At 39.9% G+C, this 24,336-nt stretch overlaps 1 protein-coding gene across 5 annotated transcripts in view; it reads left to right on the plus strand.

Moving 5' to 3' along the window:
- The window catches only part of ttll7 (tubulin tyrosine ligase-like family, member 7), a 75,391-nt gene that overhangs the window by 34,937 nt on the left and 16,118 nt on the right, over positions 1-24,336 (plus strand). For all 5 annotated transcript variants that reach the window (XM_075485457.1, XM_075485460.1, XM_075485459.1 and 2 more), the window contains exons 12-17: positions 1,849-1,922; positions 4,684-4,819; positions 9,985-10,071; positions 13,642-13,870; positions 18,333-18,628; positions 21,480-21,614. In XM_075485457.1, coding sequence (XP_075341572.1) covers positions 1,849-1,922; positions 4,684-4,819; positions 9,985-10,071; positions 13,642-13,870; positions 18,333-18,628; positions 21,480-21,614 — 957 coding nt within the window. The remainder of the gene's footprint in view (positions 1-1,848; positions 1,923-4,683; positions 4,820-9,984; positions 10,072-13,641; positions 13,871-18,332; positions 18,629-21,479; positions 21,615-24,336) is intronic.

Below are 24,336 nucleotides of genomic sequence, written 5' to 3' on the forward strand. Positions count from 1 at the left end.
TTGACTTTGTGCCATAACAGGTATAAAAAAAGCGCCAGAATTACCAGCAGAAATAATTCCAGCAGCACAGCCTCCAAACATAGATTACTTTTTTTTTTTTTAAATGCACAAACTTTAGACTTGACAACTTTACTAAACAAAGATTTGCTGAGATTATGTCCAGTATTCAGGCATTACATACTCTTGAGATGTCCTGAACTGCTGACCACTGACAAGCTGCAGTGCAGCGTCTGCGATGCTCAGCTCCCACACAGTGTGATGCTGTTTAAGTGTGGTCAAGGGAGTTGAGAGCTAAACTGAGTCACATTCCCACATAGACATTCAAAACCAGCCAGTGGCTTAAAACAACGACTGAACAGTTAGGAGCCATGATCGTAAGTCATGAGATACCTTTCAAGCTTTTTTGGCCTGTACAAAAGTCAGTTTGGCTTCAGCTTTTCAACTGCAGATGTACAGTGTGTTCGACACTATTCAATGATTGTATTTCTACAACTTGCCCCATGGGAAGTTTTAGAAGCTTTGCTCCTCTAGAAATACACGGCTGGTCTCTTTGTGATGGACACTGTTTTAACCAACACAGACTAGACGAGTGGAATATGAACTCAGATACCGGAACACCGTAGAGAATCAGGCCAGTTTTGAAAATAGAACCCTCTGTGCATACTGCTGTACATATGCCGTATATCACATTACAACACCGACATAACCTGTGGTCTAAGCCTGCAAATAAAGCAGCCACAGGCTTTTAATCCTGGATAAAGACAGGTTCGGTACTTGGGAAACTCAGCATGTTATATGAGTATTTTAGTGATAGAACAGATATTTAAACATACATGTGTTTCTGAAAATTATCCGCTGAAGTTTTGTGGGTGTGCAGCAGAGTTATTTAATACAACAAAAATGAGCCATTTTGCTCAACTCAATATTACTTGTACAAATATTCCCATTGTACAAATATTAATCCATTTTAGAGTGGTATTTTTCAAAGTAAAATTGCAAAGGATTTGGGGATTTGGGGACATAATATCGTTAAAAGATTTAGAGAATTTGGAGAAATCTCCACACAAGGGAGACGGTTAGACCAATACTGATCTTTGGGCCTTCCGGCAGCACTGCATCAAAAACAGATCCAATTCTGTCGTGGAAATCACTACATTGGCTCAGAAACATTGGAAAGAAAAAATAAAAAACATTGTCAGTGTACATAGTCTGTTGCTGCATCCATGAATGCATGTTAAAACTGTAGCATACAAGGAAAAAAATACACAAAAATATAAGATGAAGGCTAAAACTAAGAGAAAAGGAGTAAATTCAGTTTTACTTACTTTTTACCTCTTACTTTTTCTGAGGCATACATACCATTCATTATTTTCTCTTTGAAATGAAAGCGTCGGGGGAGCTTTACTCATCTGTATGGCGCCACGAGTGCTTTAATGCCTCACACCCTCTTTGATTAGCCGTTTGATAGCCATGGCAGCAATCAGCAAGAATAAGGAAGGCGCGGAGGCGATTTTTTTAAAAAGGCCACCACCTCATTTCTGAGAGCTGTTTTAGCTGAATTGTGAGAACAGATTGAGGTCTATTGAAGGCACATTTCACTCGGTACTCAATGATATTGCAATGCTACTCGCGGAGTGGTCCCCTCCTCTCTGCTTTATGGCAAATTGGCCAATTGAGCTCCACAATTACACCTTTGTAACATACTAATGAGAGAGTAAAAGGAAGGAATTATGAGTGAGACTCATTTTCTGTTCACTCCCCAGCTTCCCTTGTATTTAGAAAAACTTCTTTCTAACCAACAAAAGATGTGGTTTGGGTGATGCAGACTTTTTGTTTTTCTGCCCCTAGAAAGAGCGACTTGCACAGGTTCGCAAGCAGATTTCCAGAGAAGAGCATGAAAAGCAACACCTGGGCAACTACAGGTAAGAAAGAGGCAAGCAGCTGGTGAGAGGGGGCTCTCCTCCCCCAGAGCTCCATCCAATTGACTTAATCTGCTCAGCGCCAGGCTCACACAAAAGTTATTGTTGCTGCTGTTGATAGAGACCACAAAAGAGAACACACCATTTTTTTGGAGAATGTTAAAGGGTAGAATTAGGATGAGATATCATAAGAAATAGTTTGTCAGAGTGGGGCTGAAACTGTTAAGTTTGCTGAATTTTTGGCACTCAAACACAAACTTCGCTCACCACCTGCAAGACATTTCCTCTTTCTCCTACACTTATTTTCGTTTCCCTTCAAATTCCAGCCAGGGCTCTGGAAGACACTGGGTGTGTAAGATTTCTGACCTTACAGATGGAGCAGATTTACCTTGCAGAATGACTTAGCCGCACCAAGTTCAGATTTAGTGCTCGTCCCTTGTAAAATGTCCATTCTCCTTCAGCTTGTAGACATCTACACTGGTCTTGGTTTTCTTACTTTCTTACTCGGGCTCTTTCACACACAAAAACACATGCAGCCATACACAACTAGCTGACACACACTCAGCCTTCTAGCCGCACAGGTTTGAGTGACTTCTTGACTCATCACTTGACTGAATGGTTAGTGAGAATGCTGCTCCAGGGCTGCATGAAGTGCTGTCACCTCCTTCCTCTTTTTCGACAGGCTGCTAGACAGTCAATCAGACACGCTGAGGTCTGTCTGGAACACCCCTAATAAAGACCTCTTAGCATTCAAATGGTGCCCCGGCGCTGTGCTGAAGTCTGATTAACACACTGCTTCTCATTAGATGAGTACGGGTAATGAACTCACTTACATTCTGCTATTAGATGAAATCTGTATCAGGTAGATACAAGCCAGGACCCTGTGACATCCAAGGGGAAACCCAGCTGCTTGTTGCCCGTTTAGTATCCTTCACACAATTGGAATCAGGAGACTCTAAATAATACATTTGACCAAAACAAAGGTGGTTTTATGAATAGAAGACTATGAATATTAGTTCTTCTTTTGGCTGAAGTAGAGAAAACGTGGAAAGAAAATCAGCCCTAGCACAGGCATTATATGAAAAAACAATGAATAAATAAGGACCACCATCATATAATAAGTACATATGTTCAAACTTTTTCAGAAAAGCTACTTATGTTAAGGTGTGGCTGTTTATATGATTTCAATTAATCTAATCTTGTGAGGAGACCACTTTGCTATTTTCTCAGTGCATCTGAAGGATATGAAAATAATGATAATAATGCTATTCATGTTCATGTACCTTAAAGATGATGTATCTGAGTGAAAGTATTGCAGTATAGGAAATTTTCATTTTGGATTGTGCCAAGTGGAGGAGCTTAAGTGATTGGTTCATCTCAGGTCTCAAAATCCAGTAGCTGCTTGATCCGAGCTGCAGTAACATAGAATTGGGTCAGCTCCTCAACAATATTGAAATCATATACCCAGAAAAACTACCCCGCATGGAATAATTTTTTTTGCAAATGGGGTGTAGTTAAAGTTTCATTAGTGAGATGGTTAACCTTTATTTAGCATTTCACTTGCATTAAAATTTACGGCTCACAGGCTGATATGTGAGAGGATCTCAAAAATAAAAGGTTATTCATCAGTATTTATAAAAAAAAGTAACTTTCCTTTTTCTATGTAAAAAGCTTTGCTGATTTTGTGCACTGTGGGCACTTCATCCCTGTGTATGTTCACGTGTTTTTACAAGGTCTGTACTTGTGTCAGTAGCTTTTTTAATGTCCCTCTCAAACAAAAGGCCAACTCTGGAGGAGTTTAGCTCTCAATATGTGTGTGCAGACGGCAGGCGGCTTTTTTTCTGCTTTTGCATTCGCACTGGCCTTGTTTGTTGTTTTAAATTAAATGCAGACATTGTTTTGATTTGATGGCTAAAGCGATGACGCAGGAGACTTTACAGATGTAATATAAGGATAACGGGGCAGTGGTTTATGCTTGGTTGTAATCCCCTCAGGCCTTAGATCAACACTGAGCCCTTTTAGTTGAGTCTTGAGGGCACAAATGTGAAATGTGTGAAACATTCCTTAACGAATAAAGCAAAAAACAGCAAAGTGTACATCTCAGCGAGGGCTAGTATGTTGCATCAATGCATTGCATCATCTGAAAAGACTGACTAAATGATGTTTGTACAGTTCCTTGACTCAAGGTCTTCAGTAATACATGTCTTTTTGTATTCTCCTTTTCCCTCCTTCTTCATTCTGTTCCCTTGATCCTGCCCCTCACCTTTCTTTTGTCTATCACCTAACACCTTTCACTGAAATATTTTGTGTTTCTTGTCTCGCTTGCTCTTTTTCCTGTCCATCCACCACTCTCACCTGCTGTGCCTTAACCTCTCTCTGTGCCTCATTCCATCCACTCGTGTCTATACTTTAAACATTTTATTTTCCTTTCCCTTCTGTCACCTCTCTATCCATGCCCTTGCTTTATCTCTCCATCTCTTTGCCGATCCTGTCTCTTCCTGGTTCTTCTTTTGTTTTTATGCCTTACTAACCCCTCTGCTTCTATTCTATTCCCGCTATTCTAACCTCCTATGCCTCTGTTACTGAACCGCAATCCCCCGCTCTCTTCTTTTTTGTTTCTTTTCCTCTTTGTGTATTGCCTCATTCTCCTTTTCCTTACTCTCTGCATTGATGACTCTTCTCCTTTGCCTTTCCTTTCTCCCTATTTTTCCACTTCTCTCTCGCTCTCCTCGCCTCTCTTTCTCTCTGTCTCTGCGGCCTACAGACGTATTTACCCCCCAGACGACAAGCTGCTGTTGGAAAAGTATGAAAGCCTGCTCTCGGCCGCCTTTCAGACCTTCCTCGCTGGGCGAGCTGCCTCACTTCAAAAGGAAATGAATAATCCTCTAAAACGAATGAAGGCACGTACGTCAGTGGCAGACTGTCATGGACAAACACACGCACACACGATAGAAAGCTGCGGAGACTCACACCTGAACACACACACACATACAGTATGCAGACACGTGTGGACAAGAATAAAAAGGAACACACACATTGCTATTAAGATTCTGCCCACAAAGACGAAAAAGGATGCGCAAATAATGCGGAAAGTGTGTTGCAGTCCTTGGTTTTTCTTAGAAATGTTTGACGTGTCCTTCTCCTCTCTGCTTGCTTTGCCCTCATACAGCCTTTCACTGTCTTTTCACAAATATTTATTGTATTGCACATGTGCTTTCGAAAAGAAAAGAAAATCCCACACAATGTCATACACAACGTCATCGTTTTGCACTCAGTTTCTATCCATCCTCGGCCTTTATCGCTTGTTTTTTTCTTCTTTATCAGTTTTGGGTTGGTAAAAGCTTCTGTCAACATGCATTTTATCATTGAGTTCCTGACAAAGATTGGCAGTTGAACATATACACTATAGACTATATAGACAATAGTCACATAAACAAATAGAAATTGCATGCATTGCATAGGAAGTGTTTTTTTTTCCCAGGTCAGGAGTCAACGTAATCATCCAGTAGAAAGAAGAATGTAGCTTCTGCTAAGCTCTGAATGTGCCTATATGAGGCAAAAAGTACAAGTAAGAGAAGCTGATTGGGTGTTTAAATGATGGTCAGTCAGAAAAGAAATATAAAAATTTGATGAGACACATACAGTTGTTGAGGCTTGTACAAGTCTTTTCCTCGAATTGCACAAAAGAAAAGTATAAGGGACAATTTGGGAATATTTAAGCCCACTGACTAATGAAGCACTGCTGGGGAGGAAAGATGCAGATTAAACAAAAAATTTGTTTCAAGTTTCTTTCCGATCCAACACCTGCAGTTTTTGTAGAAACTCCCCTCCTGCAACTCTTTTTTTCATAGTTACTTTTCTCAAAAGTTTTTGTGTGTCCTTTTAAGAATGAAATCTTTGCCCAAGAAACTTTACAGAGATATCAATCAAAGATCAGGCTGAGCCGAAACACTATTTTTTAATTTAGCCGGCACAGAGATGTGGACTTTCTTCAAAGCAGGAAGCGAGAGAACTAGGTCTGCGGTTTCCTATCTGATAACAAGATCATGAGTGACAACTGGACTGTCCTTACTGAGTGTAAGATACTAATCTTGTCCATTTATGAGAGATGGGAGGTTCTTGAAGTTCAGAATATAATCATCAAGACCCAGATAGAACATTTTATACGGATATTTCTTCTCCCATTCTTTTTAGGAACGTGTGTGGCTTGCTTTCATTTACTTGTTTTTGAAATCACACATTCACAGTGGGAACACAAAATTCAGCTTGAGCTTGTTTGGAGTGTGGATAGTAGGTTGGACTTTGGTAGGGGTTCAATATAGCTAGTTTAGTGTTTTCTACTGCCAAACGGCATAATGCTTTAGGTTTGTCTGTCTCAGTATCGCAAACTCAATATCTCAAAAACATCCCCACGTAAAAATTCCTCCTTTCGTAAAGGGATTAAAATACTTTCATGCATTTAAGGATAGATTGATGGATAGAGTTTTCTCCTTTTTTTTTTAGCAGTGGCCATTGTGACATCTCAAAACACAATATTTGGCTACAAAACAAATTGAACAATATTTCACACCACGTGCGATTCAATGATGATACGATTTTATCACTAAAAGCAAAAAGTATTCTTCTGGCAACGAGTCAACATTGTATCGTGGGAACAGAAAGGAGACTTAAACAACAGCAAGATGTCAGTAGTTGTAAGAATGAGCTGTTTAGCATTTGTACTTAGCTGTCCCCTTTTTATTTTTCTTTCTTTGCTTTATCTTTACATTAAATCCAAAACTCATGCATCTGTTTAAAACATGAAACGGTTTGTTGTTAATCTTTTAGCGGAGGAGGATCACTGAGGAGTGATCAAGATTAGTACAATAATCTTAACCACACTAAAGCCCCAGTCCACTCTAATATTAACTGTGAGATAACTTATAAAACCCATATTAGTCTAACCATTTAATGAGTACGGTAATCTTAAACTTGACTTTTATTTACATTACATAACAAACTCTCCTGTTTTTTGTGCCACATAATACATCATCCGATCTATTTTGCATGTATGGGTTGTTATTTAAGCACGCGGTCCACACGTGTATGAGGTCTGACAGACACTGTACCCACAGCACTTATGTTTGCTCCCTTTGTGTGCTTTTCTTGGCCATGAATTGAAAAATGTAATGAACTGTCACACTATCAAAGAAAGTGAAGCATGCACTGTAATCCTAGTGGTTGCAAGTTGATTGACTGCAGAGCACCCTAATGATTTGAGCTGCTGTGCTTCAGACTACCCAGCTGTGGGTTACACTTGTTTCTACAGTGTTTGCATCACCCTTCTCCCCACTCCTATTCCAGTTGGGTTGACAGGTATACATCATAAATTGTTATTTCTGTCGTTAGCTATCTTATGTTTTCCCACCTAATCAGCTGATATTTTCCCATTCCTTCAAATTTTTTCAAATGAATACTGAGAATAAGATGTTGTCAAGTAGGTGCAAGCTCAATAGGCTTGTCATGTTCTGCCAGTAACATAAAGCAGGGCAAAAGTGCAAGTGTTGTTGTGGCACACTTGAGTCAAGGCAGATTCTTTCAAAGTGGCAAAAGCAGCAAATACAGAACTTAAGCACGAATATGAAGAAATTGAAAAGATTCGCTATTTTCAAATTTTTATACAATCCAACTTAAAGAGAAAAAAAGGCTTTCAAATAGAATATTCCACTTGAAAACGAGCGAAAACTTTAGAGTGATTTTCACCTGAATTCTGTCATCTCACAAATCACAAAACTTCTGTAGTCTGCCAACACTTTTCACAAAGGTTTATCGCTCAGAATTTGCCAGTGGTAAAAGACAGCAAAAACGAGCTCCAGTGTGCTTTGATTATGCGATCCACGGGGCAGGGAAAAACAGTATTACAGATGTGAATTGCCTGAAAATGGGAGCAGCCGAACGCAGAGCACTTACATTATGTTTGATCCTGTCTGACCGTTTCTGCCTGATCTCAAAAAATAAACAAAACAACCGCAAAACCTAACATCTGCAGCAATGTAGAGCTGTAGGTTTGCAGCCCCTATATTCAATAGAAAGGCAACAGCAAATGGAATCAATAGATAAAGCTACTGGTAATGACATTTGTTCAACAATTACACCATACTTTAAATATATATATCTAAATAGTGCGACTGAAAGATTCATTGTCTGTCTTTCCCTCAGCAAGACTCTTAGCTTTGAAGCGGGAATGAGTGGACTACATACCAGATCATATAAGTCAAAGGGAAATAGACCTAAATTTACCCTCCTAAAGTATCCTCTCATTACATTGCTACAGAAACAAACATTGAAATGTTTTTTTATTTTTTTTGTATATTGTATATTTCTGTGTATGCATATTGAGCCAGAAAAAAAAAAAGTGCTCTGAAGACTTCGTGACAGGTTGTCCAATTCTAAAAAAAAAAACAACGTTGTTTTGGCGCTACAGTTTATGACCCACACGAACAGAAATTATTAGCTGCAGTAATGCGCTGTAACAGATTGGTTCATATTGTTCAGGCTGACATACACAAATAGGGTTCATTTGTAAAATTAGCATAAACAAACAATGTGAAGTTGAGAAATTCAATGAGGTGACGGTGTAGCTTTAATAAAAACAAAAAAACAACAAGAGCGCTCTGCAGTGCAAACATCTGCAATTAAGTGAAAGTAAATTGCTTTATTTTATGTGTAGTTTTTTTACATATGTCAGATTGTTCCCCATCCCATAAAACATGTTAAACATCCTTGTAATCCACTTTGTGCCGTTTAATAAGGTAATGGGTCCCCAGTGATTCCTAAACCACTGCTGGTGTGGAAGCCTTTACCGAATGGAAGGTTTTTGACGAGGCAGCAGACTGTTATTACACAGAAAATACCTGTAATTTGGAAATTGTTTTACAAAGCAGGAAAAAGTACCATTTTACAGTACTCATTTTAGTTTAAAAAAAAATATATAAACTGTTAAAATTTTAGTTTGGGCCCTTCCGGGCTGCTTATACATCATGTTTAATTACTGGCTACAACACAGCAGTTTTATTGAGGGGTTTCCTTTCTTTTCTTTAACACTTCTGGTTCTCTTAAGATATTTTATAGCATTTGTTATCTTAAAGCGAAACACTGCAATAAACAGTGATACAGTCATCTTTACTTTTTTTTAATTTCACTTCTATATAAATAAATAAATATTGACATAGTTCAGATTCTACTCTTCTATTTTAACACTCTCAGTAACAACCCGTTTGCGCCCATTGCAAAATATTTTGCAGTTTAAGGCTTTGATGGAAAAGGTCTCAATTTGCTCATCTCTATCTGACACACAAGCTCAACTAAGTAGCTCCATGACATTTAGAAAAGAGCAAAAGATGGATAACACTGAATGCATTCAGAGGTGTGACATGTAACACAACCGCATGTGTGTCCTTCGTGGCATGTTCTTCTACGTTCGGTTCTCCCTCTCATGGCCCATTGATGCGTTCTTTAACACATAAGTATTATGTTTTCCAGACAAGGAATGCTGAAGTAAATACGTATATGCACAGTATGCCACAATACACATGCAGATAAGCACAACATCAGTGCAGTGAGCCAGGAGCCAGAAAGCAACCATTTAGCATGTGGATTTGAGCCTTAAGTTGCAGTCCGTTATGTCCCAGTCATAAAGCAACATTAATAACCTTTGCCTGCATTTCAGCCACAGCCAAATGGACAAGGTCTCTACATGTTGGCGACAGCCCTTAGGATGCCTTTTCCAAATTCAGCCTCAATGACCGCTGCCAGCGAGCAAATCATGTTGAGCCAGTGCCTCCTTGCTAGCCACCGGAGAAGGCCTTTGAAGTTAATTTCATAAACTCAGATTTCAGATTTTTTTTTTTAATGTTCTGAGACTTCTGAGTAAAAAAAAGAAAATAAATCAGTGCATGTTATCTTTATCCTTTGTATCATTGATATTTATCAACCCCGTTTGCACATGATTTTTACTTTATTTTCCATATTCGACCAAAATCATCTTGTAATTCTGTGTTATTTTTTTTCCTGTATCAACGCTCAGGAGGAAGACATACTAGATCTATTGGAGCAATGTGAATTGGACGATGAGAAGCTGATGGGCAAATCCTCCAGGCAACGAGGCCCGAAGGTGGGTTTTAGGGACACATGGAGATAGAGGTCCACACCTCATGGGACCTACAAAAAAGAAGGGTTGTCAGAGAGTAAGAGGGACGGAGGAGGGAGGCAGGTAGTAAGAAGCCTGGAGCTACTGCCTACAGTAAGCACACCGGACATGATTCAGAAAAATAAAGAGGGGGTAGCAGGTTAGGGAGGAAAGAAAAGAAAGAGGCCCAAAGAAAGGACCCAACTCCCCAAGGGGACAGCTGTCAGGCTGTCTCTCTTGCTCTCTCCGTACCATCTTCCTCTCTGTCTATCACCCTCTTTTTCTCTCTCTCTCTGTCACATCCACCTATAAAGCCCCTGTGATTTCCTGCGACAGCACATTACTCCCTCCATCACTTTGCTTCGCCCTCCTCCTTTCACCCCTCCATCTCTTTCTTTCCCTGCGCATTCACATCCACCCCTCACGAGAGGTCTAAATTGGCTGGAACACTGGGGGAGTGTGTTTGGGGCTCAGAGAGGAAGTTCAGAGCTGTATTTGCGAGACCTCAGCTAGAATAAGGACTTGATCACCGTTGACCAAATTAATTTGGGGCATGTCGGTTTAGATGTTTCAGAGTGTGTGTAGGTAGACATCTATAGTAGAATGTTATCAGTGCTGTGACGGATAGATTCACTCCTCAGGGTTTTGGTGCTCTCAAGCCATCGGATAAAACCAGTGTGCTAAAAATCAAAGAGAGGAGTGGAGCAAATTGACTGGAACGAGGAATTTGAGGGAAAGAAACAACACTCTGAGGAAATGTTCTGGTAGACAGGACAAACTTTTGAGAAAAGGGAAGGCAGGGAGTTTTTGACTCCAGCTCTCTTGATTTCGATATTCCACCTATGTCCCTTGTGATGTTGCCCTCTTTCACTCTTTCCTTAGTGAGCTCAGCATGGCTGTCACTCTCACATCCTTCTCCCCTTCAATAACATCCGAAATTTCTCTCTCCGTTAACTATGTCTGAATATTCACTGTCTGCTCTCGTGTCCTTTCCATCCCCTCATGTGTCCAGAATCCTTTTCTCTCTGTGTTCATTTCCGCCTCTCTCGGTCTATTCAGTTTTCACATCTCTGTTCTTCTCTGCTGCCGTGCTGAGACTCACCTTGTCCTCCTCTTTATGCCCCACCTCATCAATCTGATGTTCCCATCTTCGCTTTTATTCTTCTCTCATGTATTTAATCTCTTTCTGTCTCTATCCTCCTCCATCGCTCACCCACACAACTACCCGGCGGTGACTGCGTAAGCCCTGTGATCACTTCCTGCCAATTAATTTGCGTGGCCTGACAGCACGGCCCGAACTGACTGTCGAAAAACAGATATATAAATGCTTTATTAATGCTATCAGTGCATCCTTTCCTAGATCTGAAAATGAATGAAGTCTTTAACTTAACACTAAACAAAAGCTTATGTTTGTGAATTCATGCATCACACTTGAGTATTTTAATCTTGTTGTTTTTAATAGATGCACTAAGGTTCGTGTCAAACGAGCAGCAAAGGTTTCAACCGGTTTCAACAGCTCTTGTGCACTCAGTAGAAAGAGGAATGGAAAACATTTTGCGTTAAAGAATGAATAGAAACGCTTTACCATGACTTTAACCTTTACATATTCAAGCAAATACAATGTTTTCAAAGATGAAGTCCGTCCTGTTGGTTGTTATCGTGACATTTTTTAAAGGGATGCATGAATGCCTGAGAATTCGTGCAATCAGACAGACAAGGTTGTGGGCTTTAGGCAAGGGCGTAACTTTGGGTCTACCATTGGGGGGGTTAAACTCGCAGCATATTTATTTATTTATTTAATCATTTTCTTGCTCGCTAATTTGCCATTCCTGTGTTAGAAATACATTGTGATACTTTTACTGATTTAGGCTACTTAACGTAAATGCAGCAGTTCACTTCACTATTTATGCCATAACGACACAGTAGTTAAATTCAGTGTTTAAGCACTAGCCAACATTGGCAGATGACAAGAACTTAAAGATTAATCAATTTCATCACTGTATTGGCACCTACATGCAGCAAATGCATTATGCACAATGCAACTCTCGATACATCACACAACACAGGGTGGCACACTGGAGAGCAGCTTACACCTTTATTCGGAACTGATTTCACATATTGCCCACTTACTATCACATTAAGATTGCTATAAATTAATAATAATATTATTAAAGGAGTCAGACCTGTTACTGATGGTGAACTTGTCTTTAATGTCGGGTGTGTTTCCAGAGCCACTAAAAAAAAAGCTGTAATCAAACCTCTGCTGAAAAAGGACAATCTTGACAAGATACAAATGAACAACTACAAGCCTGTCTCAAATCTCCCATTTTTAAGTAAGATCATTGAAAAAGCGGTTTTTCAACCACTTAATTACTTTTTAAAACAAAACAACTGCTATGACACCTTCCAGTCAGGTTTTAGACAGAACCACAGCACTGAGACTGCTCTGACAAAGAGTTTAACAACATATGTCTGAATACAGACGGTGGAAAAATGTCAGTCTTAGTTATACTAGATCTCAGTGCTGCATTTGATACAGTTGACCACAATATATTACTGAAACGACTGGAAAACTGGGCGGGTTGAACAAATTTCACGGAAAAACATATGTTTTGACTGTTAAACCCGGTGAAGATTTAACACATTAGCAGTCATTCCAGTTGTCAACGCCGCTTAAAAAGGGGATTTTCTTCTCTTCTAGCATTATCGTGACAGGAGAACCATGCCAACTTTGGATGCAGTTATCTTAGCGATAGCAATAGCCTCAATACACATATCGTTGGAAACTTAGTTTATGGCCGTTCAAGTGAGCACAATAACTTAGTTTTGTAAATTTTACCAAAGCGACTGGTTTCGCCTTGCAGGATCACATATAAGGAACACATGAGGTGAACGTCTTGGTATGTGCAAGACAACATTCAAGATTTTCGCGCTAGCTTTGTGAACTTTCTGAGCAGCCGTCACAGCCCTTTTCCATCAATTTAACTCTCGTTAATCCACCTCTTAGCACAACAAACCCCCAAAAAAGTGTGACTGTTTTGGAGCAAACAGCAACTTAAGATACAGTTCAGTGACATTGGTTCCACACAGTGATCCCTGGCACCCTCTGGCACCACTCACCAGGTCCAGCGGCTGCGCATAAACAAACTTTCGGTAGAGAAATTGGGTTGGGTAATACCAAGTAGTCGGTTTGGGGGGGGGGGGGGTTACATTACAGATTATTTAAAACATGATACTATCTTGAAATGAAATGAATGAATAAAGACCTTTAGACCTTTAGAAGGACAATTTTCCAAAAATGAGGCCATTGTGGACAGTTCAGATTTAGGAAACAATTTAAGTCTATGCAAGGTCCCATAAGGACTGAAAAAAAAAGTTTGTGAGTGTGTCTATGTGCTGTCCTGTTAGTTTTCTTTGTGGCTATCCTGTGTGTGTCTTTGCGACTTATCTTTTTCGTATATTTGGGATTTTGTCCTTTCTATGAATCCATTTACATTTCAACATTCTGCTTTTTTGTGCCTAATATCTGCGTGTGTGTGTGTTTATCCTTGCCAGCCGTTGAGCGCCATGCCAGAATGCAGTCAGACACCAAGACGTCAACGACCAGATTACCTGGCTGACTTCACCAGCGGCAGCAGCGGCGACAATTCCTGCTCCTCGTCAGATGAAGAAGAGGAGGAGAGAAGAAAAGCAGGAGGAAGAGAAAGTGGAGAGAAACGAGGGGAGAAGAAAGTTTCCTACGACCTCAGCGAGAGCAAGGAGAAGAACTTGGCTGAGCGCTCAGGTAAGATGTATGAAAGTGTCTGGGAAGTTTTCATGAGGAAGTCAGAGTGTGAGTTTTTGCTCATTCTATCCTCATTTACTCATTTTATCCTCTCAGCACTGTTAGCTTAATTCTTTATTTGTGTTAACAAACTTATTTTTCGGATATGTAATGTGAACATTCAGACACGTACGTATTGATGCACTTTTTAATATTTTTGGATTTACATTTGTGTCACTGAAAGCGAGAGAGAAAGAAGTGCAGAAAGAATTGATACCGCGAGTCGTAAAGGAGCTCACTTTGCAATCTGCTCCCGTGTTGTTCAGATGATTCATGGGCACATGGTAGTAGTGTGTGGACATTGATTATCGGGCCCATTTGTGTATAAACTCGTTGTAGTTTGATTGAAGTAATACACTTACCTAAAAAACATTCCAGGCAGCTCATTTATGTGTTTACATTTCATCATGCTTGAAAAACAAACTGTAAGATAAACCAAGGTATGCAAACCTCTTTTTCTTGGGGCGGGGCTGCAGGAAGTTCATGCATTATTCTTTAATCTACCCATTCAGACGACTGGTGCCTTTATTTCTCTGACTGTCTAATAAACATGTGAGACAATGAACTAACATAAAATAAAATCATTTTAGAGATTTAGATTTAGACTTTTACTATAAATTGTTGACTTTGCCTGTCAATGTTTAGTAGTAATTAAAGAAATGGTCGAAATGGAAATAGATTATAGATAAATGAATATGTAATATGCATATTGATATTAATATGCATCTTGTCTGAATAGGTTAAAGAAAGTGGAATCGAAGTGGAATTTAATCAATCACTTCATAACCTAACAATAACGTTCCTGCCGAGCTCGTCTTTTGCTCCTGGAAAAAAAGGACAACTGTATTGTTATTGCACATAGTTCAGTGTGTAGAAAATGTACTAATCTCCGAGCGGTTGTCACGGATGTGGAGGAGAGGACCCAAATGTAGGACGGTAGGAGAGAAGAGCGAGGCCAAAGCCGGCAGATGGTCTGAGGCTTTTTAATAAAATTCACCGGGAAAAACTGAAGCAAAACAAATAGAGAAACACGGGATATCATGCAGGAAACGTGAAGAGCAGCGGCATGAGAGGAAGTAACGTGAATGATCTGACAAGGAACGACTGAAATCCAGGGGTAGATATGATGAGGGAGAAAATTACAACTGAACAGCAGGTGAGACAATCAGTGTTGTATAAAGTACTGAAATCTCACACTCAAGTAAAAGAATAGGTACCCCTCCAAAATATGACTTTGGTAAAAGTCCAAGTCACTGACTGAAATGTTACTTGAGTTAAAGTCTTAAAGTATCCGAAACGTCTTGTACTTAAGTATGAGAATTACTGTAAAAATAGATGTACTTAAGTAATGTAATGAAAAGTATAAGTAAAAAGTAAACAAGGCAATTGCAGTTTGAATGACATTTTTTGTATTTTGGTAAACTTTGAAGGTCAAATACACTTAAAATCTACACTCAACCAAGTGCAGGCAAAATTTAGACCAGGAAATTTAGACAGAAAATGTCTAAAAGCCTTTAAGTTTTTCTTCTTCAAGTAAGGTCAGTGCTGAAAATGAGGCGTACATTACACCATTAAGAAAAAAATGAAACAAAAGAGGCTGCTACTGTTATTGCCATCATTATAAACAAAATTTAAAGAAAAAAATAGGAGAAAACTGAAGCTTATCTGGCATCTGAAGAGGGAGTCCAGTTTGAAACCCCTTTTGTAAACCTTTCTAAAAAATAAATAAAATAACTCGGCCAACATCACCAAGAAAAAAAGCTGTTACGATTACTGTACTTCACAAGCTATAGGAGGTGCACACACAACCGGTCATTATACAAAAGAAAAAAAGAATTGAGAGGGAACGGCATCTGAAGAGGAAGACCTTTTTTTAAAAACTACCTTAAAACCTAAAAAAGGGGAGTTTCTGTAAGATAGAATTTCCACGTCTTTGGGCAGGCATAACATGCATGGGGTCAAAACACTGTTGCGTTTTTTTTCCCCTCTCTCTTGCTCTTTTTTTTGTAACGAGTAACTAAACCGAACAATGAAAATGTATTGGAGTAAAAGTATGCAATTAACTTAAATATAGTGAAGTAAGAGTGAAAGTTGTTAAAAAATTTTAAACTCGAGGAAAGAACAAAGTATTCCAAAATATACTTAAGTACAGTAGTGAAGTATTTTTACTTCGTTACTATATAACACTGGAGACAATCAGTAAAGGAAACCAGGTGTGACACAGGAAGTAGAACAACCAAATGCACATTGGAGAAAATACTACAAAATAAAACAGGAGGCAGGGTATAAAGTGCAAAAGTATGCCAAGAAACCAAAAACAAATCCAAACCAAGACCATGAGAGGTGAAAAGTTAAATGTTTCAGCTAGATTTCTGTAACAGCTTTGTTCTGCACCGTTGTAGCAAAATATCCAAAATATCTTTTGGCAAAGTCTTGAACTCTAAACAGCGTTTCTCGGCTACTGTCATCATTTAAAAAGGCCATATGTAAAACATCAGATTAATAAGAGAGTGACTTCTGCTGCAGCATAGTGATCCTAAATGCACGACAGAATCTACAATGAACTAACTACGGTCTGAAGGTTTTGTCATGTCCTCACGCTCCCCCAAACAGAGCATCATGATAAATATATGGACAGACCTCTGAAGAGCAGCTCATGTCAGATGGCATGATTACAGCTATCCCTTTGATTTTGATCTGTAAAATGTTGTAATGAAAAATATATGAATTCACTCGGGCATCAATTTTGATCAGTGATGTGCGATCATTTGCATGCCACTTTGTATTCTTACATGGAAGCACCCATTTTAAGCATGCACACATTTTTAAATAACAAGGGCTGGGATTATATTTTGTTTAGTGCTTCTATTGCATGCACATCTGTAGTACCCAGCAGCACAGCAGGTTGTGAAAGCTCGGGACATCAGGGGCTACGCTACAGATGTTCATCAGCTCCATTAAGTAATTATGTGCTATGTGATGCTTAAGTGATATGATAAATGCTAAAAATTTCCTTTAATTTTGATTTAAGTGGAAACAGAATGATCATTGTATTTCAGTTGTGGAATGTGAATGTTAAATGGACTGTACTTGTATAGCGCTTCTCTAGTCAATCTTTCACCCTACATATGACATTCACCCATTCACTCCTACACTCTTACAGCCCGCTACACAGTGCTTTATATTCTAATCATTCACACGCATTCAGAGTAGGTAACGTGGGGTTCAGTTTCTTGTCCAAGGACGTGTGGCCCGGAGAAGCCTGGAGTCAAATCACCCTCCCATCTTCTGATTGGCAGGCGACCGCTCTTCCTCCTCCTGAGCTACAGCCACTCCAATGTGGATCTTTGTTGCTGAGTTTGTTTGTAAACCAATGTTTGAGAGGCACAGTTGGGGACCCTTGCCTACAGAAAATGTTGAAACGTTATGAAGTACTTGAGGAAAATAGAGTTCCTGAACAATGCAGTTCTGCTGAATAGAAGGTGAAGGCATACATGAAGAAAAGCAGAAATTTGATTGAAAGAGAAGCAGAAAGAAACCCTTTTGTTGTGCACCTTGAAAATACCTTCAATTTAATGTTGAAATATCCTGTTTTATACTGAGAGTGATAAGCCTCAAGCATTCCCTGAAATTCGCACGTCGCATACATTAACTCACTTTAAGCTGTCAGAAGTGAGAAAGAGAGCACCTTTTGAAGCACTCTATGTACTGACCTTGGATAGGAAGAAATTCTCTGGTTTAATTCTGGGCTGACAGTTTTATTGTTCAATAGAGGACCTTGTCATTCTATTTTTATTAAAATAAGGGGGGGGGAAATCATGGAAAGCCCAACTTTATGACAAAGTATCTGTGTTTGTGTGTGCAGGGAGATGGCTACCTTGCCAAGCCCCTCTCTATACCAAGCCACCGAAGGGCTGCTACGACTAAGCCCCGTAATGCTCTCATTTGGCAATGGGCAAACCTTGGAAGGTTCAGCAGCCATACACACACACGCATACGTGCACAAACACAATTCTAAGCATGCTTGATTTGGGACTCACACACTAATGCACTGGCTGGTAGACAAACTGGAGCAGTTTCAAGGGTGATAGAGAGTGTCAGTATGGGTTTTCTACTTGATTTCTGCGCGCCTGTGTGCTTGTCCAATGTGTGTTTGTGTCAGAGAAACAGAGACATGCTCTTTAATCTGTCCCCAAAACCAGACAGGAATACTGTTTAGTTTTCTGGTTTCGACTTCACATGCGGTGGTCATAAAAACACACCCTGGACCATGGTGACAATGGTAGAAAGCAGAGAGAAAAGCTTGAAGGTGGCAGGGACTCTGGCAAAGGCTCAGGAAAGAAAGATAATTCAAAGTGTGACAGTTATTCAGTTTACCCCCTGTATCCCCAACTCCTTCTCCATCTCCTCTGTTTCCATACAGGTCGCATACACTGGAAACCTCCAATCAAGTCACTGAAAACCAGCACAGCCCCATCTGCCTCACCTACACTTTCTGGTCCAATCAGACGCTCCATTTCCTGCCCTCGCTCTATAGCCTGCCTTTCATCTCCCAATGAGGTGCGAGCATTGTCCGGCAGGCCCTCTCCTACAGTTCCCATGGCCACGCCTCTTGTCAGGCCGAGCTCAGCTACACTTCGCTCTCATTCGCTGAGCCGCAGTGGCTCCGCCCACCGTGTGCCTCACAGCAACAGCCTGGGGACCATCCACACTAATATAGTAGGATATTCAACAAACAGACACACACGCACATGAACATAAACACACAGATTTATCTCTTTATACTTCTGAAACGGTCAAATGAGGCGGAGAACAGTACCTAATTCAAGGAGTCATATTGCTGCGTTTGGCAGTCCTCTGCTTATGTACTTCTCCAAACAGGTTGAAAGAAACAAGGATTATCTTCCACTTCTGTTTTAAGAGGTGCACATTTTCTGCATCAGTCACCATAGGTTTTTATCCGTACCCGTTGATTTTATCTCCATCAGGAATGTACAGTATCGTGGCACACTGATTCTTTCAAATTATTAAATTAATACTCTATAGGCCTACCGTAGCCCACCACAATTACCTTCTATTATGTGACCATCTGTTGGTTTTTGTCCGCCTCCTCCATTCCCTTCCCTTCTTTACAAGTACGCTGGGAGTTGTTGGATACAGTTGAATGAAAAATGATAAAGAAGAGAGTCGTTTCTGTCACTGTAAACAGAACAAAGTATATGATCTTTACCCTGAAAAAGATCAGAGAGTCTACCAAATAAGTCTCCTATTCCATGGATAGAAAATAGCATTATTATCTGTGCAGCTGCAGTGTAAAGACCTCTAATTTATTTTTCTAATAAACATGTATACACTACATACAACTTGAAAACCTGGCCTTGATCTGTAAACCATGTAAATAAAAAAAAATCTAACGCATATGTATTAGTTAATAAATAAAAAAAAAGAATACATTGAATAATAACATTTTTCAGACGTCCACACCGAGGTTGAAAGAAACAAGGATTATCTTCTATTGAACTGCAATAGGATGCAGTTCAAACCTGCAACAATAGGTTGCAGGTTTGAACTCCAACAATAGCGGAAAATGATATTGCGATATGCAATTGCCATATGATCAAAATACATCTGGGATCACACTCTTTCGTCGGGCTGAAAGATGGACGACTCCGAAGCTGCTGATATTATTATTAGAATTTATGATGGAAAGCAAAGAAACAAGCTAAATGACAAATATATGAAATTTGTTCATAGATGAAAGAATGTCATCAAACTAATGTTGAGACACATGACAGTATGTATAAAGTTTTATCTCAAAAGAAGACAAGTCTCATAGAAATGTGCTAAATTCTCTTAACTCTTCATGAACCCACACCATTATGTTTTTTTTTCCCTTTCTCTGTGCAGCCTACAGCAGTAAACAGCAGTGACACTCACATCCGTATTATTATTGTTCTGGATGTGGACGGCGTTTTTTTACTAATTTACACAGTATGGTAATAAAACATAACCCATGTTTCCATTACTTGTAAATTCAGCTATAATGCTTACATGTTAACTAATAAATGTTCAACATTTATTATACCTCTTATGTTCTAGCCTTTTTGACAAGATGTCTGTATAAAGTTGGGTTCATTGAAAAAAAAGGACAAAAAGCATTTTCCTTGACAAAACATTTATTCATATACAATAAAAAACACAGATAGTCTTTTATGCTGTATTGCCAGAAGTATTTGCTCATCTGCCTTTACATGCATATTAAGTGACATCCCATTCTTAATCCATTGGGTTTAAAATGTCGCGGCTTACCGTTTGCAGCTATAACAGCTCCAACTCTTCTGGGCAAGCTTTCCACAAGGTTTAGGAGTGTGTATGTGAGAATTTCTGATCATTCTTGCAGAAGCGCATTTGTGAGGTCAGACGCTGATGTTGGACGAGAAGGCCTGGCTCGTAGTCTCCGCTCTAATTCATCCCAAAGGTGTTCTATCAGGTTAAGGTCAGGACTCTGCCGGCCAGTCAAGTTCTTCCACACCAAACTCGCTCATCCATGTCTTTATGGACCTTGCTTTGTGCGCTTTGAATTACCTTGTGTACGAATTGTGCTCTACAAATGAACTTGCCTTGCCACTGGTGTGCAGTCATGTTGGAACAGGAAGGGGCCGTCCCCAAACTGTTTCCACAAAGTTAGGAGCATGAAATTGTCCAAAATCTCTTGGTATGCTGAAGCATTCAGAGTTCCTTTCACAGGAACAAAGGGGCCAAGCCCAGCTCCTGAAAAACAACCCCACACCATAATCCCCCCTCCACCAAACTTTACACTTGGTACAATGCAGTCAGATGAGTACTGTTCTCCTGGTAACCGCCAAACCCAGACTCGTTAATCAGATTTCCAGATGGCATCTCCACAGCTCTAGAGTCCAGTGGCAGCGTGCTTTACACCACTGCATCCGATGCTTTGCATTGCACTTGGTGATGCAGCTGCTCGGCCATGGAAACCCATTCCATGAAGCTCTCTACGCACTGTTCTTGAGCTAATCTGAAGGCCACATGAAGTTTGGAGGTCTGTAGCGATTGACTCTGCAGAAAGTTTGGCGACCTCTGCGCACTATGCGCCTCAGCATCTGCTGATGCCGCTCTGTCATTTTAAGTAGCCTACCACTTCGCGGCGGAGTTGCTGCCGTTCCCAATCGCTTCCACTGTGTTCTAAAACCACTGACAGATGACTGTGGAATATTTAGTAGAGAGGAAATTTCACGACTGGACTTGTTACACAGGTGGCATCCCATCACGGTACCACGCTGGAATTCACAGAGCTCCTGAGAGCGACCCATTCTTTCACAAATGTTTGTAGAAGCAGTCTCCATGCCAAGGTACTTGAATTTATTCACCTGTGTTCATGGAAGTGATTGGAACACCTGAATTTATTTATTTGGATGCTTGAGTTAATACTTTTCGCAACATAGTATGTTGAAAGAATGCAACATATGTTTTGAACAGAGTGAAAGCCACAACAGTATGAAAATAAACGTTCTGTTTTCTTAAGTTGTCTGTTACTCCTACGTGTTTTCAGGGTGATCCTCTGATAAACCTGAGGAGTAAAGAGCAGGAGGCCGAGCTCATGCGTCAGACCCTTGCAGCGCTCACCGCCATGCGGATCAGGTTTCCAGGCAAAACCGAAGAAGAGGCCGAGGCTGTACTCGATGAGGTGGGTACAAGATTTCTATTGGCCATTCAAATTGTAATTTCTGTGTGCAATGCTGCTATAAAAAGAAATAAATAAACAGGAAAATGAAAGCAGGTGATTATTGAACAGAAATCCTGATTCGCCGTATTTCTGGAGCCCCTCAGTGGTCAGGTCGAGTCGCTCTGTTACTAAAAGTGACCTCCTCTCTTGCCTGCACAATAGCCTGTCCGCTCTGGCTTGGTTCCCATTGTATTTCAAATGACCCCAGCGACAACCTGCGCGGCAGTCGGCAGCACTACGCTATTCCCCACCACACCTTTGTATTAATCACTGTCTTCTCTATTTCTGGACAGAAACCGAAGTCATGTCATTTCAGTACTGTGCACATATTTACACGTATGTGCTATCACACAATTTTTGTTGTAATGTCTTTTAAACGTTGGAAACTGAAACTGAAACACAGCTAATAGCAATATACCAAGGTTTTTTTCTGTCGGTTATGTTAACTCTAAAAAGTACTGTACACTAATGACAGTTTAAACAGCCAACATTACTATTTTAATTTTTTTCAGTAGTGACTGTTTGCAACGTCATTGCATTGTTTGCTTTTTAAAAACTTTTCAGTGAAAGTTCACTATATGGATCCCTTTTTATCTATTCTTTGGAGCTTTTCTTCTTTAAAAAAAAAAAAAACTGTTATAGAATAGAAAAGTTTGAATGCATATTGAGTTTTGTCAAAGTAAAAAGAGAAATAGGCTACCAAGAAAAAACAGAGGCTGAGACTCACCTTGAATTCTCACCAGAAGTGACATGTTTACAACATAAAAACACTGTGAAAGCGTCCATTGTGCACTGATTTTGACCTCCATTACAGCTGTCCTCTGAAGCAGCTGTCTGTTCAGTGCTGCACTTCTACAGTGCAGAAAGGACGCCATCAGGCCAGACATTTATCACAAGGATAAATGACGAAAAAACACCACCAAAATGGACAAAATGTGTCCTTACAAGGATACATGTGAAATATATACAAAAAAGTACAGCACAGTTGGTTATATTATTCTTCTGTGTCACATTCCGGGCTGAAGTGCAAGGTCTTTCTCACTTGGCTGTTTGTCTTTAGAAAGTTACATTGGGAGACGCTGCAGTGGCTCTCTTAATGTGAGACGGTCAGGCATCAGGAAAATTAATGCTTTCGTTCCTCCCCCGCAGTTTTGTAGGCATAGAGACACTTGTTTGTTTGTTACCACAGCACATGCAGAGGATATTCATTTAAATGAATGAAATTTCCTTCACCTGATGTGTCTCAACCTCACAAGAGAGGCACATCAGATACAAGCATGTGTTAATGTGTTTTTTTCGGTGACATTAATAGAAAGATAATATAACCTTGGCATTACTAACAAGGATCTAACAAAATTATGATTTTTAAAATTTTTTTTTAAATTAGAGCAAGCTGACGGCAAAATGCAGTGTCCTCACAAAATCACCAAGAACAACATTAATCTGTGTTCGGAACATCTGGGTGTGTCAGGGCTGTGAGAGACAATTACCACAACACCTGTACTGTTAACAAACGCTAATGAGAGTACCATGGAAACACAGATGAGCGACTGCACCTGTACTGATGACTCCTTGCCTCAGGAGAAGAGTGTTCACTTGGCATGAAAACAGTTTTTGGCATTTTTTTGCTGTCTGTGATTTTAAGTCGAGGTCTAATTGGGCTGATGATGTGTTTTGTTTCCGAGTAATTTATTCCCTCATCTTCACTCAAAATCTTTTTCTTCTTTTGTCACAGTTGGATCCAGCGAAAGATGAAATGTATCAAGTGGATTTTTTGTTCTGCCGTAATTGACAGTAATTTGTGTATGCATGAAATACGGTGTGACAAATGAGCGGACAGTTTACCAGGAGAAATAACAAGGCGTGTTTGTGACGTGGAGCAGTCAGTGATTACTCCTTTTGTTCATAGGGTTCCAGCCGAGAACTTCGTGAACAAAGTGTTTGCTGTATATCTAACTGTGTATCTTACAGTTATTGTGGATATTGTGCAGCAAAAACAGTGTACGACACAAGGAAAAAACGAATTGTTGTGTTTGTCCGACCAAAACTGAACTTTTAAAATGCATCTGAACATGTTCGTCTGACCAAAACGATATGAAACTGTGCTTTTCGAAACCTGTGCTATCAAATCCCTCCTGCACGTATATCCTCAACTAGACTCAATGGGCCTGCGTGCTCCGAAATGTTCATTTTTGTGTCCTGACCTTGGAAAAAAAGGAATTCTCTATTTTCATTTTTATTTTATGAAAAATAGAAGGGTGTTATTATGTATTTATATGGTCAATTTCCCAATGAAGCTGCTCTCATTCACATCCTTTTGTTTCTTTTGTCAGATGGCTAAACATGTCAGAAACCGTGACTAAAAACCAACCCCAGCATCATAAGACGATGTCACCATTTCAGTAACTTAATGGCAACATCTATGCTGGGAATTCTGCTGATCGACCGCAGAAAACGTTAGGAGTAGGGTTCACCCTCCTTCTCCTTTTTTCTCTTTACATCTCTTCTCTTCTCTACTAGATTCGGCCGTTGTTAGCCCATGGTAAAAAGAGAGCATTCCTCTGAAGATGGTGCTAACGTTGCAGCATACAGCACGGCATGACGTGTTCTCATTGGGGAGGGACTGATGTAGCGTATGTGTGGGCTGCTGGCCAAAGACAGAAAGAGGGGCTGAATAGATGCA

Source organism: Odontesthes bonariensis, chromosome 15 (assembly GCF_027942865.1).
Source record: "Odontesthes bonariensis isolate fOdoBon6 chromosome 15, fOdoBon6.hap1, whole genome shotgun sequence".
Classification (NCBI taxonomy): Eukaryota; Metazoa; Chordata; class Actinopteri; order Atheriniformes; family Atherinopsidae; genus Odontesthes; species Odontesthes bonariensis.